Below are 22057 nucleotides of genomic sequence, written 5' to 3'. Positions count from 1 at the left end.
AGAGACATAGGATTAATACAGGGGAACTCAGACTGAATCATGGCAATATCCAAAATCTTAGGTACAAAACAAAAAAAAGCTTTCTGATAAATGGCAGGAATGAAATAAATCCATAAACAATTCTGATTTTTGCACAATAGTAATATATGAAAACAACATACGGTTCAGAATCAGCTGGTCCTCTCTGAATTCAAATGGCTTTTCTATATAAAAAACCTTCTGCTGGAATCCAGGGACACATTCTAAATCTTCTGCACATGCAAGCAGCAGAACCTGAGGGAAAAAAAAAACCAAAAAAACAGAAATATACTTTTAACATCCACTCCTTCATCCATCATGTTGGCTTCTGGGAACCATAGCGGGTTTAGGCTCAGTGCTCATAAAACAAAACATTGGGGTCCATACTCATAAAACAAAATATCCGTCACATCACACTTCCCCTTCAAATCTTGCTAAAAAAGGTTTATGTAAGGTTTTTGCTTTTATATATGTGGGCTGGCATTGAAATTACAAAATAGTAGCTTTCAAGGTGAATTTCAGTTCAGAATATCAATAAAGATTGTTACTGGTCCATAAACACATAGGATGTAATATTGCTCCTAAAAATCACATTTATTTAGGCCTAGTTGAATACAGGTGGACCTAAATATATGCTGACATTAAGCATAAGCAAATAAATTTGAAAAGTGATAAATTAAGAGCTGCAAATCTGTCTCAAAGTTGATCACCAAGTTGCAGAAGAAATTCTGTGTTCATGGGTAAAGTTTCACATACAGAAGTTTCATTTCTAGAATAAATTCTCTGCTAGCAAGTATAAACCGCTTCTTTTCTTTCTCTCCAAGCCACAGTTTGCCCATTCTCCCTACAATCAAAAGCTTGTTTACACCAGGGGAGGACTGAAAAAGAAAAGTGTGCATCATAGTGGAGGTGGATCTGGAGGCTCCAGTTGAATACAGTCTGTGTCACTGTCAGAACACAGTCACCCAAGCTCTGTGTCACCACAGGAACATCAAAGGAGGAAGCTTACAAGCAAAATAAAATTGCTTGGGAATAGGTACAATTCTAATCTCAGACTCTGAAGCATTTTATCCCTGAATGGAGAAAAAACCTGAAGGGCTATTTTTCTTGGCAGCTCTTAAATGAGAGCATGGAAGTAAGAATGGTCAAGAAAGAAGCAGCAAGCAAAAAGAAATTACTAAAAAGTTTAAAAGGCTAAAGAGAGAGGCAAAAGGAGGCAAGGTTAAGAGCAGGAAAAGCCAAATCGCATTTTCCAACCCATATGTGCGTAAGTGCATTTTCAGAAGTACTTTCTGCTTTAGAACATCTAAAGGTGTTTTACAAAGCCTGACTTTCAGGTGGTGCACTGACCACTGATCTCAAAATTGTTATGGGCAATCTGCTGCTTGTCAGGCAGCCCCAGCACAATCAGTGAGAGAGGGCACGTGTGGCAACCAACAAAACAAACACAGGGGTTCTGAAAGGCATTTACAACTAAATTCAAGTGGCTCTGCACAATGGATCTATTTACTGAAGACATCCTCAACACAAAATTACAGTTTTGGAAATAAAGTTCTTCAGGGTTAAAGTGAAGACAATTTCTCCCTAATGCCACACCAGTGAACGCTGAGGGTTCTTTTCTCCTTCACCAGCTCAGGTGACAGCAGCACTCTCACTTCTCCCAAAGCACCAGCAGCATCTCCCAGTCCCACCTACGCTGCTTTATCATCCCAGCCTGCTGATCCTGATCCTAGAGAGATGTCCTGCAATATTTTAACAGCTGCACATTTCCCTACCCCCCACCACTCACACTCCATTTGCTAAACCACAGTGATACATGATCTGCTCTCTCCCTTCTTGCATTTCCCACTCATTTAAAGTCCAGTGTGATCCCACTTACAAAACCCAAAGGCACCTGCTCTGCATTAGTTGTTCTTATGGAACCAACTGCTGGATCATTTGTTTCATGTCAGGCCATTGCTATAAAAGCTTGGCCAGAAGTGCCACCAGACTGCAAGGAGCAGCCAGAATATTTCATGTTAATTAATCTGGTGGAAGGCAAACACAACAGATGGACACCTTTGCTTTCCATCCTGTCCTGCTGCACAATGGTCCCTTGGAAGGATTAACCAAGAAAGAAGAGAAAGATTTAAAGTAACACACCAAGAAAAGTGCAACACACTTGACTTGTAATAATTTCAGTATCATCACACTATTCCTGCCTTTCTTAAAAAGGTTTAAAACCACATCTTCCAATCCCTCATTCTCTTAATGACATTGATATATTGATTTTATTGGAGATTTTGGGGCTGAGAATTGGATGTATCCCCTTCAAGTCTTCCAGCAGGAGATATCTGCAAATGTGCACTGAGGTATTCAGAGCCTGCCCTGAAAATTGTGCATAAAGCTTGATTACTGATTGTTAAAAAACCTGCCTTATATGCATTTCAATGGGCATATGCACAGGAAGAAAGGCACACATGCATCTTCTGCACTCATTTTCTGTGTGCACAGGTGCAGGTTTAAAGTACCTGTCTTTCTGACTCAGTGTTCCTGGATGAATATGCATTAAAATGCAATCACAGCAGGAGAAAACCTCTTCCCATCTCAAGATGCAAGCAAAGTTATATAATGAGTCCTCACCAGAAAAACAGTCCAAGCCATATATCCTGAAATTTATCTACAAACAGCTCTTCTCCTAAAGGATTAACACAGCAAGTGAGAGGCAAATCATGTTCTGATCTCCCAGCTACTCCAGCCTTAAAGCTGGAACTCTTGTCTTACAGAGCTATAAATAAAAAGCCTCTTTGGACATCATCTGTAGCAGTACTTAGAGATGGGAATATGTCAACTTTATCAGATTTGTGACAGTCTAAGTTGACTTTGAAATCTGGGCAATCTAAATGGGTCATGAGTTAACTTCTGTAAGCCTGGTACAGAAGGCTCACATAATAGAGATGCAGCAAATAGAAAATGACCTTTACTCCCTTTGAAATAATTACAAGACTAAAGCTTGGCCTTGCTGTGAAATGGAACATTTTATTCCACTTGTGCAATTCCAGGCTCTTTCTTCTTCTCTACATGTCAGACAAAATGTTAAATCTGTCATCACACGGACAGTTTTTAATTAATTGTATTTAAAAAAGAAAATTATTCTTTTAATTTATTTTTCTATGAAGAAACTTCTGTTGAACTAAATATCTAGCTCATTAAAATAATTTCTGTAAAGGTTCTTCACATTGGAGACAGCAGTCTTTAAAAATATCTTGAAAAATTAAGTCAGGCAGATGTATGTGTAAGGCAAAGAGGCTTGTTCAAAGCAGAATATATTCTGAATTTAAACACCATGTAGATTTCATATTTTTGGATATAATAAAAGGTTCTATGGACTGATAGCTGCCTATATGAAGACTTCAGCTAAATAGACTGTAAATAATATTTAAATATCATATGTAGAACTCTGAATAAACAAATATTGTTCACCCAGCTAGTCAAGTGCTGCGCAAGTAGTACAAAAGGATCCTTCACCTGCTCCCAAGGAAAAAGACAAAATTCTTGAACAAAAATGACAGTTATGCAGCAAACAATTTGCTCATGAAAATCTAAAAGGGTAGAAGTCTGAAAAGCAAAGCAGAGTTGTGACTACTCAGACCTACCAATCCTATGTTCATCAACAAGCAAAATCAAAGTTCCTCATAACCTCACGCTTTTCAGAAATGCACAGAGAAATGAGCCCAGACTCAGTTTTAATATTATGACAATTTTCCTTTCAGAATTTATTGCCAGTTGGTGTAAGGAAATGTCATAGTTCAGATAACTCCTGTGCTAGTTGGGCCCCTGTGCTGGAACTGTACTCCTGGTGAGATATCAAGCCTAAGAAACACCATTTTTTTTTTAGTTAATAAACCAGCACGCACATGCTGGTGACCTTTACTGACCTCTACATTTGCACTGGAAGCTGCTAATACACAGAATATGGCTGGACAGCAAAAAAAGAGAGCAATTTAATACTGTACTGCAGAGGAAATGAATAAACTCCCTGATGCTAAGGCACCTTTGGGTATCACAGCGCCTCAGAATAGCAGGGTCCTTCTACCTCCTCTTCTGGTGACTGAAAGTCATCTCAGAAAGGTCTTTCTAAAGAATTTCAGGTTCTTTGTGTTCTTTTCAACTTGCACAGTTTCAGTTTGGCCACAGGCTCGCTCTGCAAATGAATTTTTTCACCTTTTGCTGTGCACACCCTCATATCTTCATTAGCCCTACCTTGAGGAGATCACCTAGCACACAAACACAAGCTGCAGAATATTAATTGCATTTCACACAAATTCTTATGGTGTGAAATTCATCCTTGTGTAAGGCTTTACTTAAGTAGAAACGTAAATGGTGCAGACACCTGTGAAAGCCATCTGCCCAGACAGGAATCCTGCACGCAGTAAAGGTAAACAAATCTCTCTCCAGAGGAAAATATTCTGTAGGACCACATTCTACCTTTGACTTCAGGAGAGTAATCTGAAATAAAAACAAATCAACATAGAGCACAAGGAGGAGGAGCTAAAATTCAAATAATGCTCATTTTTACTAAGAGCAATAATTTCAAGAGTTCAAACATTGTGAATTTTCACTTCCTGAGAAATGTGTTTTTAGTTCTGGTTGTTTTGTTTGGCATTTCTGGTAGGATTGGGGGTTTTTTTATGTTTTGAAGCATGGCTTGGGGGCTTCTTTTTTATTTGACTCATTTACTTGGAAGTGGGTATTGAAAATTTATGCTTCTGAGCTTTTCTGTGGAAATATGAGAAAGAGAAATTTGCTTTTTGCATATGAAAACTTCAGATTTTCATAAGAAACATGGTATTCCTTAGAGCTGAGAACGAAGAGAAAAAAGTAATCAGAATAATGAGAACTGCCAACACCGAATTAAATTGCTCATGACAAAATATTTTTATCATGCAGATTGAGATTTTTGAATCTTAAAACATTTTCCATGTTCAGGTGCTGCAGCACCAGACCCACAAAAATGGAAAATGAGGAGGCCATCAGAGAAGGAAACAAGTGATAAACAGCACACAGTCATGGGGAGATGATGAAATGATGAAATTTGAATTCTTCTCTCAGATTTAAATGAGGGAGTTATTCAAATGAAATTAACAGAGGGATACTTAAAATAAAGAGTGCAGCTCTAAGTAAGGTTTTGATTCTGCATTACACAGACTCCAATTAGAGTGTCAGCAGGTCCTAAGGCAATTATTTCATCAAATCACACACACAGACTGGACATGAAGTTCTCTGTGTCTTCTGTGTTTTTTAATATCAACTAGAACAAAAAAAAAAAAAAAAAAAAACCTGAATAAATTATCCTCTGATTGGCATAATTAACAAAGGCATTTTAACTTTACAGAAAGGTATGTTGAATTATTTCTCTCTGAATGTGACTGAATTAATTAAATGCAGTTCTTTCAAATTAATTTGATTTCTAGAATATTATTATTTGGGGCATTTATTAATGCAATATTTTCATTTTGGGAGGAAGTTTTCACTGTTTCAGGCTTTAACAGCTCTTCTATCAGGAAAGAAGTTTAAAAAAAGAAGACTGTTCCCTATCTCTACAGCTCTACCTCTATATCTGATGGAGAGCTCCAGTCATTTTTGTAAGAAATGCTATTAAGATTTGGCACTAAGATTCTTCAAGGATGATAAATATCCTCTTAAAGGGCCTACCTATCCATTTACTGCACAGCTCTGTCCTAAAAGGGAAAGTCACACTCGGAGTACTGAAGAGTGGGCTATGAAAATGCAAATTAGAATGACTTTATTGGCTTAAATGAATTCAGTTCTCCTGTCACTGAAGCTGTGTGACTGCGGTAGGCATCCATTAACTGGAAACAAAATGTGACAAACTCTTTTGTGAGACTATCTACCACAGGAGCTCCCCTTTTATGGGCACTTTCCTTACGTACTTATGTTTATTATGAGGATTTTATTGCATATCCAGTAAAAGGTGTGCATCTTTCTTGGCACTGGGAGTCTCATTAAGTTGTTCAAGGAGTGATGTGCCAGTGGCGGTGTCAGAACAGGGAGTATCAAACAGCCACTTGCCTTCTGAAGTTGAGGAGCTCTGCAAGAGGCTCCATCATTTTCTTCAGAAATGATTTATTCATTTATTATTGCTCCTAGGGGCTGTTCAGAGATCAAAGCGACCAGGGAGCCCAAACTGTGCAGGGTGAAGAAGGATAATATGGGCAGTGCCTGCAAAGTACAGGAGCACCTGGACAGCATCCTCATTTCAAGGCAGAGTTGGGCCAATCCTCTCTCCCATCCCACCTGCTCCCTGAGCCCAGTCACCACAAAGTTCTGTGAATCTCGTGTCCACAGGATGATGTGGCTGGAAAAACAGGGCCTGGTGTGAGACACCCACAGTCTGCACCCCAATCTGGGGCAGCTGCCATGAAACTGCACCCTAAAATAAGATTTTTAAATTATTTTTACTAACATATTTTCCATACTTCAGAACTAGAGCTAGCTTAGATTTCCCTTGACTTCAGAATCCAGGAAAAACTTGGGAAGTCCAGGGAAATCCTATCGATATTCCAAACCCATCTGGACACATTCCTGTGTCACCTGAACCAGGTAACCCATCTTGGCAGGAAGGCTGATCTGGATGATCTCCAGAAGTCCCTTCCTACCCCAACAATCCCGTGATTCTGTGAAACCCTCACACAGGAACCCCCTCTGGTGTCACAAGCAGGCACAGTGATCTGCTGGCCAGACCGCTTGATCCCAATCAGAAATACTTCCTACATTTCACAATTCCTGACCCTTATTCTGATGGTCATTTCATATCTCCCAGAGTAAATTTGTTCACAGTCAATTTATAGCCATTTATTCCTGCACAAGTCTTGTCTCATAACTAAATTAACCTTTGTCCCCTCTAAATCTTCCATTGATTGAGCTAGACAAACCAAACTCCTTCCATTTCCTTCTATCTGGATACATCCCTGTGACCATCTCAGTAACATTTCTTTGTGCCTCCTTAAGCTCCACCTGGGCAAAATACGTAAAGAATTCCAGATAAATCTTCTCCACAGTCTGGATATTTCCTTAAGCCCAAAACATGTTGCCTAATGCTTCCTAAAATTCCTTTTGAGGTCTTGTCATGCTGGTGGCTCACAGTCATTCTAAAATTAACCAGCACACAAAGAGCTGTGAAATTTGACATCAGTGGAGGAGTGACCACCATTTACCTTCAACAATGTTAAGCAGCTTCTGCAAACAGAGCCAGGATTAATCTTTATGAATATAAACACAGATGCAAACCCTCATGCATTGTTAAATCCATGCCCTTTCTGACCACATGGGGACCAGCTCTGCCCATGGCCAGCAGAGATCTTCCAGCCCCTTCCCTCTCCATACAGATTCCTAGCTGAGGTTCAGGATCTGCCCACAGATCCAACAGAGCTCCCAGCTCAGAATTATCTGTACCCACAAGTGCAGATCAGAATGCAGGATGAACTCCCACTTCCAGCCATGCAGATGTATCTGATCATTGTTCAGATTTTTTAATCCTGGGAATGGCCCTCATCCCGCTTCATTAAGTATTTTGATGATTAATAACAGATCAAGAGCAGTTACTTGTGCACAAAATAGGTAATATTTTAAATTACTCAAGTATTTAACAAGTAAATAACTACCCATCATGATTAATAGCACCATTTAACACACTAGACTCGAGCAAAAGGACAGGTTGGGCTCCAAGGTTATTTTTTGTTTATTTTTAGGCATTATGAAGGAAGTAATCATGTTTTGTTGAAACCCATACACCACTGGAATGAGATTACAACTGGTTAGCCTATTTAGAGAAGCTGCATAATAAATTCATTTTACAGGGTACAGAGTAATGCAAATGAGCCATTCCTGTACCAGTGAAAGGGGCATAAAGAAAAAACATTGAAAGTCAGTTCTGGACTGGTTGTGCTGCAAGGTGGGGAATTGCTGAAACCTGAACTGCCTTACAATAACCTTTGTGAAGATCTGCTCACACCAAACATTTTAGTTATTTATTGACTAATGGAATAAACAGGTTGATCCTCTTTTCCTGCAGTAATGACTTCATGAAGCATTTAGATGAATGAAAATACGGATCTCTGGTTTACTAAAAGGGAAATAAAAATTGTTTAAACTTATTTAAAACCCTTCACATGAAGTTGCATGGGGCAAAGTCATTATTCCACATAGGAAAACACTGATGTGGCAAAAGCTGTTAAAGAAAAAATTAAAATAATATTTCTTAGAGCAGATAGTGGGTTTTGGATAGGATGGCTGGAAACTCTAAGGAACATGATGCATGTTTAATTTCCCAGCAGTGTGATAGTTATCAAAAAGAAAAACCAACCTTCCACCTATTATTTTCCTCATATTCCACAAAGTTAGAGTCTAAAGCAATTATTACTGCAGCACAAACTGAACTCGGTGTAACACTGAACATCTGTCTTTTGCACTGCTAAGCTAAAACTGAAAATGAGCTTGCTGAAAACAATCTTTGAAAGTATAACATGGATTTAAGGATTAAACACAAACACACTTCTATCACCTTCAAACATTACAAAAACAGAAACAACCCCCCAGAACTTATAAAAGTATAAGGACAAGTGAAAATATCTGGTTTTCAACTTCAAAAAAAGATTTGCTGAACATTTACTGACCTTCTCCTGAACACTCACAAATGAAAGATTTTTTAAAAATTAATACTTTCAAGTAGAATCCCTTGATTCCAGCAAGGTTATTGGAGAAAAAACAAGTATAACATCCAAAGACTCTTAATAAAAACTGAGAAATTTCTGCAAGGAGCCCAACACAAACATCTCTGCCAGTTTTGACAAGATTTTATTTGACATCAACATGAAGAGGACCATCCAGTCTGTAAAACAAGCTATAGAAAACTTTTTCATGAAGGTATCTGCATATCACATGGTTGCTTTTTCTTTACAGCAAATAATACAGAGCAATAATAGTATGATAGTATTAAAATAAACAGATTGGCTTCCTATGGGTTTCTATTTAAAAACCAAGCTCAGAGGTGAACTCTTAGTAAGGACAGGGCTGTAAATCACCTTAATCTTTTTTAGTGGGTCAAGACATTCTCTATCTTCTCACCTGTTTCTCATTTGCATAAAAATCATGTAAGCTGAGTAAAGTCTTCTTCAGTGCTGGTTTTTAAGTGATTTTACTTTCTTTTCCTGAAGAGCAGTAACTGTACCCTAGTAGCAGTACAGTATTAACCATACATGGATTTACTTCATTTTGACCAAAGTTCTTGCATTACTTCTCATTTTATAAGTCCAGACCTTATGTATTTACGTACAACGAGTAGTAATTCTGAAGCTCATGAAGTCATCTTGAAAGAAATATAAAAGGATTAAAAACAAAAAAACCACACAATGTATTTTTGGCTATGTCAGCTGCTCATTGGAGAATGCTTTTAATGCATTGCAAGAACACAGTCAAAAAATGAAAAAGAACTTGTACTAACTCTTCTGAGTGAAAACAATCCCCAGGGGAAAGATAGCAAGTAGTTCAGTATTTTTGAGCTCATCACAATCAAGCAAAATGTCTAAAACTTACAGGCTCCCTCGTGTTAACAGTGGCATTACATCAGGAATGACCTTTCCAAAGAAATAAAACCCATTAATGCTAGGAACAGATAACTATTAAAGATCAACACTTAGTAGGCAAAGTGGGGGGGGGGGGGAAATTCAGTCTGGTAAGTTAATTAGAACATAAATAATGTGAAACCAAGACCCTGGTCTATAACCCTCTCTCTTATAATTGCTTGCAATTTAAAAGCTGAATGAAATCTTCTATGCAAAAGATACAACTATTGACCTCACATGTATTAGGTAGTCAAAGAAAACCCTGACACGCTGAGAATGAGATCTCAGGAGTATTGCAGAAAGCCTCAGTAACACCCTGTGAAATACTTATTTCTTATTTCTCTACAGAAGAACTTTTTTTCAGCTATCAAGGAATGGTGTTTCTGGGAAATGTTGGATGTTAATTGGCAAAAATGTCAAGGGGTTGCTTTTTAGGGTTTCTTTTTGTTTATTGTAGAAACAATAATCATAGAAAATGATCTGTACCCATGAGAACAACGTTTTCCTCAGGTGGAGGAACAGCTGCCAGTCCTGAGGCACAAGAACAGATTTTGTATCCCACAAATTCCGCATGGAACCTCCACAATAAACTATCATTTGCTTTTGGAAGCCATTGTTTAAATCAACTCCAGTGGTCAGGAAGCCACTGCAGCCTCCCCACTAAACCTTGTGGATGGCACTTCCAGTACTTTTAATTGTTTTATAATTATCTGTATTTACCAGACAAATCAGCTGTGACATCCAACAGGCAGCAGACACAAACAATAAGAATTAAACACATGAGAAGTTGGGAAAAATGTAAATTTCTGCCCTGGATCCTGCTTTAATAACAATAGTACTGAGAATTCCCACAGCAGGATATGAGACATTCAGTTGTGGAATGTCCCATCATCACTACATGGAGCAGAGGTTAATGTAATATTTTGCAAGTTTATAAAATCAGATTGTTTGGCTCATCTTGACAAAGTTAAACTCTTTGGGTTGTACCTAAAAATAGGGAAATTTAAAGAAAAAATTTGAGTATCCAATAATTTCAAGCCCTTTTCCTTGTATATAGCAATTTAAATTTACTGGAGCACTTCAATCATTTTTTCTTGTATGTGCTTCAGCCTGAAAGTGATTGGGGTTCTGTGCTTGCACAGTATAAAGCAATTTAAAATTATTCATCTGCTTCAATTTTTATAGGTACATTTATTTGAAAATGATTGGGGTGCTGATCATGCTCAGCATTGAACAATTTTAAATTATTTAAATGCCTTTTTTAAATCAATGCCTAATGTTTAGGCCTGAATTCTAGGAGGCTATAGCACATTATCAGGCAGTTTAAATTATACAAGAATATTATATTTTGCACAATCTTTCATCTCCTAAATAAGAATCAGTTTCCAAGGGTGAAAGCATAAAGCATTACACTTCAAAATAAATCAGCATTATGCAAAACCAGAAACCTAATTTTTTCTTTTTTAAATATTGTAAGAGACCCTTTTTCCATAATCAAATTCCTGTGCCTTCCTACATCCTATGAAGCAGGAGCATTTCAGCAGCTACATATATTCCTACTTCCCTAAACTGATATAAACCATTTCAAAGGAGGAGAACAAAGTTTTAATGAAGTCTGAGTCCGTGAAAAAAATGAGAATGATTTATTCCCACAACATTTGTCTTATCAGATGTTTTATCAACCAAGCATTCAAGTCCTCTATTGTGAATATACAGAATTTCAAACACTTCTGGGGCAAGTTTATGGTAAATACTAAGTATGTCAAAATTCAGGTTGGACTTTGAGGACATCATCCCAGATTTAACAGGACTGATGCACAAAAATCTGTTGGGTTTTGGGTTTTAATTGATAATTTATTGTTACCAATAGTAAAGAATACGCTTTGCTTTTAAGTATTTTTCTGTAAAACAACAGGAAATGGAGATGTGAGGTTTGCAAATGGTGCTGGAGATGTACAAATGGAGAGCTGAGAACTGCAGGTGCCAGGCCACATTTTTTAGTGAGTCCTCCACTTTTTTCATGCCTGCTCTCCTTCATCAATGCTATGCCAAGGTGCTCACATTTCTACAAAAATCCAGTCCAAGAATTTTGTACTTCCCACCAAGATATTCAACAAATATCAATGTGGACTACACCTCCACTTGAAAATGGGATATCCTGGAAATAAAAACTTATTGACTAACTTCCTCCAGGGTCTTATCTCCATATTTCACCTTTTGCTTTTCAACACAAATGACACAGAAGAAATAGGACAATTTCTCACCAAGAAAAACAATCCCATGTTCCTCTGCACGTTTGAAAAGATAGGAGCTAGCCCTCAAAGGTATTGGCATGCCTTACTAATCACAAGCTTTTAATTCAGCCTCTCCAATTTCAATTAGTGAGTAAACACTGACATCCTCAATTGCACTACACAGAGCTCCCCTTTATCCAGTTAATCATGTTCACTGCAGCTATTCCCCAGGCTGAGGTTTCAGAGTTCCCAGATTCTGTAAATCCTCAGCATTACATCTTTTGATTCAGGAGCAAAAATACTGACACATCTTATCATTTAAAAACACGTGTCCTGGCCCAGGAAGGAGTGTGTTCTCCTCTCTCCCAGTAGTCAGCTGCCACGCTCCCATGTACAGAATTAAGTTGCAAAGCATCACTAAACTCATCTGGAATATTTTGCTTAAGCTAAACCTCATATTATAGTAATTAAAGTAGCTGTGAGAAACTGTAATTAGACTAAGTGTCCAACAAATATTAATCAGTAAAGTAATATTCTATTATCAAGAAGAAGCTATTTGCAAGTAGGAGTTTCTCTTGTGAGAAACTAGATTAGGAACTGAGCCAAAATCAAACCAGAAGGCAGAGCAAATTGGGTCATTTAGAGCTTCATTTTAATGTATAAATGTTTTCACCTGTATTTCACTCATTTGTAATGCCATTTCAGTGCAGAAGGCATAAGCAGGCTCCAGGTTTCACTCCTGGACCTGTTGGTTATTCCCAATGCTCCCAGTCACTGTGACCAGGATTTCCCTTCCTCAATTCTAATCCATGCCAAGAGACAAACTCAGGCCACACCACAGGAAAACCATTTAACCTCCCCATGTTCCCCCATCTGTAAATGAAAATAATGCAATTAACACACAAAGCAGGGAGGCTCTGTGATTTGCTTCAGTAAACTAATAAAATTTAAATAAAGAGACACTTTCTGTAGAGGGCAGAAGGAAGAAATATCTACAAAATGTAAGAATTAAAAAGCTGAAACTCCAAATTATTTTCTTTTTTAATTAGGCTAAGTAGGTGTATTTATAGGTATATATTTAGGGCAAACATACAAGTGTTGTGTCCTTTTCAGCACCATGGAAAATTATAACAAGCTTTCAGTTCTGTGATTTCCAGGACTGGTAGAAAGTTGTTTATTACTGAAGAAGCAACAAGAGAACAAAGCACACCACCCGTGGCTTCCAGAAGGCTCACATTTTCTAAATGGTGAACTGCAACCCATCAATTAAAACCCATTCTCTAAGTTCACACATCCCACAATGTTGTCTTTTCCCTTTTGCACTCATTAGTGCCTTAACAACAGCAAAGGCTTTATTAGCAACTAACAAAGAAATCAGGTTTAATACACAAGACTGAAGAATAAAGCCCTTGAAAGATGTTTATGCTGTGACAGTGGCTTTCAAATCCACACAGGAGATAATTTTACAATTCTAATTCAAAGTAGAGATCTGCATTGTAAGAGACAAAGGAAATTTTGAAAAGCAAAGCCAAAGTGCAAATGAGAAGATCATCTTAACCTCTGCCAACAGTTAAATTACAATCCCTTATTGCATCCATTGGCCACAGAAATAAATACCAAGTAGTAAAAGGAGCAAATATTATATGGAGCAGATGGAGAATGGGAAATTTTTTGATCAGATGTCTGGGAAACCACTCATTTTTTACTCTCCATTTAAAAAAAAATAGTCAGATCCAGAAAAGTAGACACAATGGATGGGGTAATAGGTATCCACTGGCAGAAAAATTCCTGAAAAGTGAGAGTTTGCTGCTATAATTTATTCTCATGTAGTGAGATAAGAAGGCACTTGTAGGTTGGCTCTGGTTTTTTCTAATCAACTGATAAAAAACTAGGGGAAAAACTCAGTGAAAATCAATTAGCCCAAGGGGGAAGAACCACAACAGAGATGACCTGAAGGAGAAATGAGGGGGAGGACATGGAAAAATTGCCCTGTTTGCTCTGAAAGCTCACAGGAGTTCCCACAGAAAGTGTTCTGTAGTTCTGCATTCAGCCCCCACCAGCTCACACACTTCTCAGACTGTGCTTTTCTATCCTATGCAAGGGCTCCAATGTTTCTTGGCATCCAATTTGTTTCACTAACATAGTTCATATTGTTTCCATGCTTACCAAGAACTGTTAAAAGCAGGCATGGAAGAAGAAATAATTGCTCTTTTTTCATAGCTTGCTCTAGCCAGCTTAGAGGATGGAGAATTCCATCAAGCAGCAAGGGCAAAATCCATCCTAACCCCTAAGGAAAGTCTCATGTGTGACAGAGCCAGAATCCCATCACATTTATTTTTATTTAATCTCCATGCCTTTTCACTTAGCAATTTTCTTTTTGTCATTAGCTACCCCTCTGTCCTAGAATCCTTTCATTTCTGCTTCCTTACCCTCCATCCCAGAGGCTGCCAGGATTATGGGAGTGCTGGAAGGGGCTGGTGTCCCTGAATTCCCTCCACAGCCATGACAGACAGGAGCATCCACCTCACTCCTAGGAGTGTCCAGGTGCCAGCCCTAAAGATGCAGGTGGTCTGTGTGCTCACAGGCAGAATTTTCAGGGAATTTTTCATCCCCTTGCACACACAATCATATATTCCATTTAATTCCAGTTTCCCCTGGAAATTGCACTGCAGCTGCCAGACCAGACCAGCACACTTTATAACCTTCACCTCCACAAGAATATAACTCCTGCTGAAGCACACTAAACACAGTAAGAGCTAGAAATTATTAGCTTGGTTAACTCATTAATAGACAGTGAGTTCTAAGCTGAAAGGATGCAAGAAATCAGTGTGTGAGCAGGGCTGTGCTCAGTTGAGATATCAAGGGGAAGTTTTGTCAGGGAGAAGATTTCTACTGAATAATTGATCTGCACCTTTCTGCCTATGAAAGCTCAGGGAACAAAGTCCATGTCTTTGAGGGAGGTCACTATCAGAGCACTGCAGTGGGAGACCAGAAGACCATCTGAGATGAGCAAACAGTAAATAGAGGAACAGAAATCACATTAAACTGGTTTTTTACCCCAGGATCCAAGCATGAAGAAAAATAGGACTTCACAAAGCATAAATTAAACAAAACTTTTCCATTCTGTTAATATTAATCATATTTGTTGTCATCTGTTGAGCATAACTTAAAACAATATCCTAAGAATTGAAATGTGGTTTTTCCCCCCTCTCCTGGGCAATATCTGTTTCATGGAAGTAACTCTGGAACCACAAAAACCAACAAAACATTTTTTAAATTTAGAAGTGTGTGGGAAAAAACCATCCTGTAAGTGTTGAATCACTTTGTTTTACCATTTTTGAAGAAAATGAGCAGTTAAGATTCCCAAATCATTTTGCTTCATTTTTTGTTTAAGAGCCAAATTACATGAATGAATTCATGTTAGCTGAACATTATTCTTCAGCTGCTGTGGAATGTCCTGGAAGCCAGGAGTTTTGTGTCTCTTGTTGTGTGTGACAGGATCTCCACCTGAGTGGCCCCTCTGGATGTGTTCCTGGACCAATTCCTGCCCTGCAGCCAAACAGGGTCTGTGGATGAGGCACCTTGAGGCCACCAAGCCTCACCACAAATCATTTTTAAACTGGCACCAAAGACAGACTTCTTGTTTAATCTTTCAAAACTGAAGAGTCTCAACTAGAGGTGACACAATCTAAAATACACCCCCACTTCTGATTTCTAAATGGAGGAGAAAAGGCAAAATTCTATAGAAGAAATCAGAAAGGATTTGTTGCCTGTGTGGCTCCACATCACTGGCTCATTGAAAAAGGAGTTTCTAATTAATTTTGTCAATGTTTGTCATCATTGTAGTGGCAAATAACCCCTGAGTTAGTTCAGCACAGTGTTCTATAGATAGACCAAGGTGGCACAAACAAGACATAACATTACTGAGGTGGCCAAGGACGGGCTGGACAACCCTATGAGGAAGGAGGATCAAACTTTAGCACAAAGAAAGACGCATAAGTGCAATAGATTTGTTTAGTGCCCAAACTCCCTGAGTGAGGCAGACAAAGCCACTGTGCATCTTCATCTCCAGCTATGGAGATGCTTTTCCAGCCCCCAAACGAGGTGTGAAACTGGTATTGTTTTTTCTTACAGAGTAATTTGAAACAAACAGAGGAATAAATATTGAGGGAGAAACAGTAATCTTAAAGACCAAAGACAAGCATTTCTAAGCATTTCAGGACCACATTTTGAAGTATATATATATGATCAACAGCTGCCTATATAACTTCCTAAAGTGTTAGAAGCCAGACCTGTGGTCTTTGTCTAGTTTTAATGTCCTGAATGACACAAGAGTTTTGTGATGGACACTACTGAAATCTACCCTTTTAAACTTTTTTATTAGAACTATTTGATCTATAGTTTAAAGATGAATAAAGCTATAACAGCATCTCAAATTTACTTGACCCAGATTCTACAAAGCCACATGGTAAGCTACGCTTTCATTATGCTGAGTGAATGCTCACCAAAGTGGGTTCTGGCAAACAGGAATAACTCATGAACTCTAAAAGCATTGAAAGATGCTTTCCCTCTCCATTATCTTCCTTAGTTTGTATTCCCCATTATATTTGGGCCCCCTGTTGTGATATAAAGAATGGTGAATCTCTCTTGAGCATAAATTAACGCAAAGCTTCTGCAGCAGTTTCTTGCTCTCCCCGTTCTTGCCACAACACGCCTGCTTTAAGCCTGCAATAATTGTTTTGCTGTTACCTGCTCCTAGAAGAAAGGAAGCTTGATAGCAATGAATTGAACTTGGCCTTTGTCCCCTTTCATTGTATCTGCCTACAGCAGACAGCAGCAAAATGCAGCTCAATTAAACACAGACCTCTTGTCATCACAGAAACAGAAGCTCTTCTCACAGCAGAAGCAGGAAAGTTTTGCCATGACACCCCTTGTTGCATTTGACAAGTTTATTCAAAAGCAAATATTTCAGTGGGGAGGTCTGTCATTCTAATCCTGTCCTTTATGCCAGAGCAGCTAATGCAATTTCAGCTACCTGAATAGGAGGGCTCTCGCTTCCAGATGTTCTATTGTGCCTTGCAGACAACAGCTGACACCAAAAGACAGGTATTATGAGCACTTTTTCCATCGTTAGCTTGCTCCCAGCGCAGGGTTTACAGCTGCTTTGTTGATTCCTGTAATTCTGATAGGCACAGTAGGAGCCAGTGTAATGTTATCCCTCTGTGGCTCTGCCATTACAGCAGCAGAGAGAGGGCAAATGTACTGAGCAAGGTGGCAAACTTAAACAGCCCTTCAATAGCTCTGGAACAACTTAAGAGATGAAAAACAGGCTGGTACACTGAATAAAGGCTTGAAGGAATTGTAGAAATGGTCGTGTTTGTGCTTCCAGGACTCAAAGCTCAAACTGCAGTGTCACAGGAGAGCTGCACCTCCCCTGTCTGGAGCCAGGCAGGGACAGCCCTGCAGGGGACACCAGGGCAGGGCAAGGACCAGAGCAGCCAGGGCAGTCTGGACACTGCAGCTGGCTGAGAAACACCTGGAGAGAGACAGCCTTAACTTCAGCCTCAGAAGCCACTCCAGCCATTCCAAAATCAGTTCAGACCTAAGTCCTGTCAGGTCAATAAAAAGTCCATTAAATTAACCATGGCAAAAGTTGTATTTACTAGGCTGTGAAGGATAACTGTTTGTTGCGCAGATTCTGGTTTCTGCCCTCCATTCATATGTTCCATTGGCCAAAGGACAAGAGAAAATGGGTAGAGAAAGCAGTGGGGATCAACTCCGGCTTCAAAACAGCTCCAATACAGAAGGTGTAGACTGTTATCACAATTCTTTGTACTAGAATTATGTAGTAGTTTCTAAAATAAAAAAAAATTAAATCTCCTCTTTCAGATCTTGCTCTTATAATATTTCAGACACTTCTACTTATTTTATTTTTATTTCCAGCATATTTCCTGCCCACGGCCATGCAACAAAGCTAAGAGTAAAAGAAAATACACACAAAATGCAATTAAAAAACCAGGCCTCAGCTTTTCCTGTCACATCTTGCACCACTGGCTAACAAATAAACTGGTTTGATTTCATTAATTATGTACCAGTGTTTATCATCAGCAGAATAGGCTTTTTCCATGCAGCCTCTTCAAGTATGAAAGAAATAAACCTCACCATGAAGCTGTTGAACTTTTTAATCCCATTGGGAAATAGCAACTAAATGCAAATAAAAAGGCAGGGATGGAAAAAAAGGATAGTTTTAACAGAGTAATATTTGCACTATGTCTTTGGTTCTTAATATCAATCTACATTATTTGAACATGCTGTTTATTGTCCAACAGCAACATATTTCTCTCCCCACCTGTGATTTGTGGCAGATAAGCTACATCTGTTTGCCATGAGCTTCTGCTAGGAAATAAAGTGCTTTCCTTATAGAATTTCATTCTCCATACTCAGGCATGAGCAGTCACTACATTATCACTTCACAAATGTTTTCTAGTTGCCAAAACCTTATGGAAAACAATCTGTTCCACTCATTTTCTCCTTCAGCATAGAGGATGTGTTATAAAGATCAAAAGCAGATCCAACTGGATCAGGAGTCAGTGATATTTAAGAAGTGACATCACCACAGCCTATCCAATCTATTTCCTAAGTGCAGAGATGCATTCAGACACCACGCATGGCTCACACTCAGCGAGACTGAAAGAGATGACAGTGTCTCAGCTTACACAGAGAACGAATATTATTCTCCAGGGGGAAAAAAATAAATCTTATTTTGAAGTACTGTAAGCGATCCTCTTTTCTCTGAAAGAAAAAAGTAATTGCTCCTGATTTGCTTGTTATCAAAGCATGATGATACATCCTCTTCTTCTGTACCAATTCATGTAACAGACACACAGAGTTGTTCAGATATGCCACTTCTCATCCATATGCTATTTTCTTTGCCCAGTGTTTTGGGGGGGAAAGAGCTCCAGCACAAAGGAAAGCAGGCAAAAATTCAAATCTGTGCAGCAATGCTAAATTGCAATAGAGATGTTCTTCCAGAGACTTTAATGCAGACTTCACCCTCCCTTGTTAAACATACTAACTAATGGGAGCAAATTAGCCACCTGGTCTGTATTCAAATTCCTTTTCCAACAGCAATTCTTTTGTAATTCTTCCCCCTGTTAATTTAGTGTTGAAGTAAGAGAAAAATCTGCACAGCCTTAGAATACAAATGGCTATTAGATAGTAAGGTGGTGCTCCATCTATATGAGTTATATTGTTTTTCTAACTGCAGAAGGAGAGGAGAAGTGGATTGTAACGAAGGCACTGTCCTCTAGCTCAGCAAAGCCAGTCAAACCTCCAGCTTTTGTTTTCAAATGTCTTTCAGAGTGGCTGGCAGGGTTCTGAGTGACATCCATGAGGTTTGGCTCGGGTCCTTCACAACTTTCAGGAAATGTGTCTAACACAGCTGCCCTCTCTGCCTGTCTGATCCCCAGCCCCTTCATTTACCCCATAATTTGGAGGGACAGATTTATCAGTCACAGCTCCTGGCACCACATTGCCTCGTGCTTCCCAATCCCAGCCAAGCAAGACCTAAGAAATCCTCGAGGCCAGGTCTGGATTTCCTCCCTCTCTCCAGCACAGAGCACACAGCCCCTGCTACAATAAATCATCCCCTGAAATGGGAAGTGACAGAGTAAAAACACTTTGAATAGGAGCATATTTACACCAGATGCGAACATAGGTCACCAGAAAGATGCTCAGGGTAAAACAGATGGAGAATCAATGAGGCAGAGAGCTATAGGAAAGCACTTCTGGATGGCAGGAGCAGCAAAGGAGGCTGTGACTTGACTCTAGGAAAGGAGAGAGACTGAGGAAATCCAGGGAGAAAGTTGCCAAGGTCCCTATGATCTTCTTTTTTTCTACACTGCCACAAGCTGCTTTTGAACTGAAAGATCTTAAGAAATGTTCCAAAACTAATGAAAATCAATTAAAATATGTCCAGAAATCATAATGGGGTTGGGATCAGATAAGCAACAAAATATTTCTTTATAATAAAAAGAGATCACATTTCTCAGATCATGAAGTGAGAGTAATAAGTATCCAAACATCTGCCAATGTTTGCCAGGGGACAGCAGCACGCACATAACAAGGGCTGTTCAATTTTACATCAATGCACAATCAAAGGGAGGATTTATGGTATTTCCTGCATAGAAACAAAAAAGAATAAATTGATAGAAAAGATAAAATACTGTAGGACCTGACAAAAAAAAGGCAGAGTATCTTAATATAAGTCATAGATGATATGGTGAAAAGACTATCACATATATATTTTATAATACTCATATGAATATTCCTTTACCATAGAAAACTTCTTTCTATATTTCTTATTTCTTGTTATCTTAGGTTTCACCTCAGCAAGTCAGAGCCCAGAGCAAAAAAAGAAAAAACCTGTATTATCATGTTCTTCCTCCGAGACTTTGAAAACTTCATTGACTGACATTGGTTTGTGTCCTTCCTTTTCCTCTTTGCAGTTCTGCTTTAGTTGCCTACTCTCTAAATCAACAGTAGATGCTTCAAAACACTTTTTTCATCATGGAATAGGTTTTCATATTTTTGGTGCAATTTTCCAAGGGCCAGGGAGGATGTAAAGCATGAGAACTAGATCACCCAATTGATCTTTTTATGTCTAGAATATATTTGCACAGTGGAGAGACACACCACTGATACAGGCCATGTTAGTCCTTGAAATTATCTTCTTTTTCACGTTTCTTATTTCAAAGCCACACAAACCATATCTGATTTGACCCAATGTCTACTGGAAGTCTCTCCTTGGATCATGTCGCAGATAAGAATTCTTCCTCTTGGCAGCATATTTACACCCAGCAATTTCCTCTATAAAAGTTCCCTAACCTCTCTGCTGTCCCAGTCCCCTCAGTTTGCAGTCATAGCCTCAAAAATGGGATTTGAGAAAAGCCTCTATTTCCATGATAGTAATCAATCCAAAACAAATCCAGAGCAATTAAGGAATAAAGCAAAGGTGTCACAGATATGCTTGCTACTATATTCAGTGTTGAAAAAAACCCAAGACTCTCACTGAGTTTTTGACTTTTAAATGACTTGGCTCAGTGAGGGTCCCACAGTGTGAGGACAGGCTGACAGAAATGGAGAATAATCATTTGCAAGAACAGTCTTTAAAACAAGGCGCTGTACTCTGTTGAATAATGAACCACCAGCAGCTCCACAGGCAGTATTTTTCACTTCTATAAAGAACAAATTTACAGGATTTTTCATTTAGAAGGATTAATAAAAAAAAAAAAAAAAAAAAAAAAAAAAGGAGGGGGAAAAGAAAAACACTCCAGCTCTAAGCATTTTCTTCTCTACTATTACACCTTTGTACTAAGTCCCTTTGGAGACTGTTTTATAAAAATGCCCTACATCAATATAATTCAATGATAACTTTCTTACTCTTTTCCTCACTGCCTCAAAAGCATGTCCTGGATGGACACAGGAGATGTTTAGGAAGATATCCTGCTGCCCAAAGGTTTCTTTTCCACTCAAGCACACGTTCCCACTCCCAGAGATGCCAGCCTGCTGGGCCAGTGTGGAGTGAGCAAACAACAACCATCAAGTAGATCCATCCTTTCTACACCCCTGTGCTTCTATCCCGGGACACTTAGCCAGGTTTGTTCACCAATCCACAATTCCTCCTGGTGCCCACTTGCACAGAGCAGATTTCCCTTTCCCACTTTGCTTTCAGAGCCCATTCAGTACAAATTCTACCTGTGTGGCAAACAAAAGCCACATGTCCCAGGGAGGAGCTGCCTCTGCCAGCTGAGATCTCGGTCCCACAGCTGTGATCCCATTGGAGTGCCTGAGACTTTTGTGAAAGAAGCCAGGAAATGGGGATGAAAAAGTGGATCAGACTGGTAACTTTACTCCTGAGACAGCTTTCCCAGCCTTTCAGAAGAGAATCCCATCCTACAGTGCTGCTGTACTTTGGATTCATGATCACAAGAAGAAGTCATAATAGCAAGCAGGGAATTGGGTTCTCCTAAAGAGGAACTCCTTGAAGGGTTGTGATAAATGAGAAAGATACAGCAAGAGAAGGTAGACTTGGAAGTCCTGCTGCTTTTGCAAACTCTGTGGTAAATCACTGCAGTGTTTCAGACTGCATTTTTAATATCCCTCCCCTGAAATCTCCACATA

General features: G+C 39.0%; 1 protein-coding gene across 2 annotated transcripts in view; it reads right to left on the bottom strand.

Moving 5' to 3' along the window:
* CDH13 (cadherin 13) overlaps positions 1-22057 on the bottom strand; it is a 442261-nt gene that overhangs the window by 354672 nt on the left and 65532 nt on the right. For both annotated transcript variants that reach the window (XM_059481271.1, XM_059481270.1), the window contains exon 2: positions 162-273. In XM_059481271.1, coding sequence (XP_059337254.1) covers positions 162-273 — 112 coding nt within the window. The remainder of the gene's footprint in view (positions 1-161; positions 274-22057) is intronic.

The sequence above is a fragment of the Ammospiza nelsoni genome, chromosome 13 (genome assembly GCF_027579445.1).
Source record: "Ammospiza nelsoni isolate bAmmNel1 chromosome 13, bAmmNel1.pri, whole genome shotgun sequence".
NCBI lineage: Eukaryota > Metazoa > Chordata > Aves > Passeriformes > Passerellidae > Ammospiza > Ammospiza nelsoni.
The sequence above is the reverse complement of the archived record's forward strand: the minus strand, read 5'-3'. Positions and strand labels throughout refer to the sequence as shown.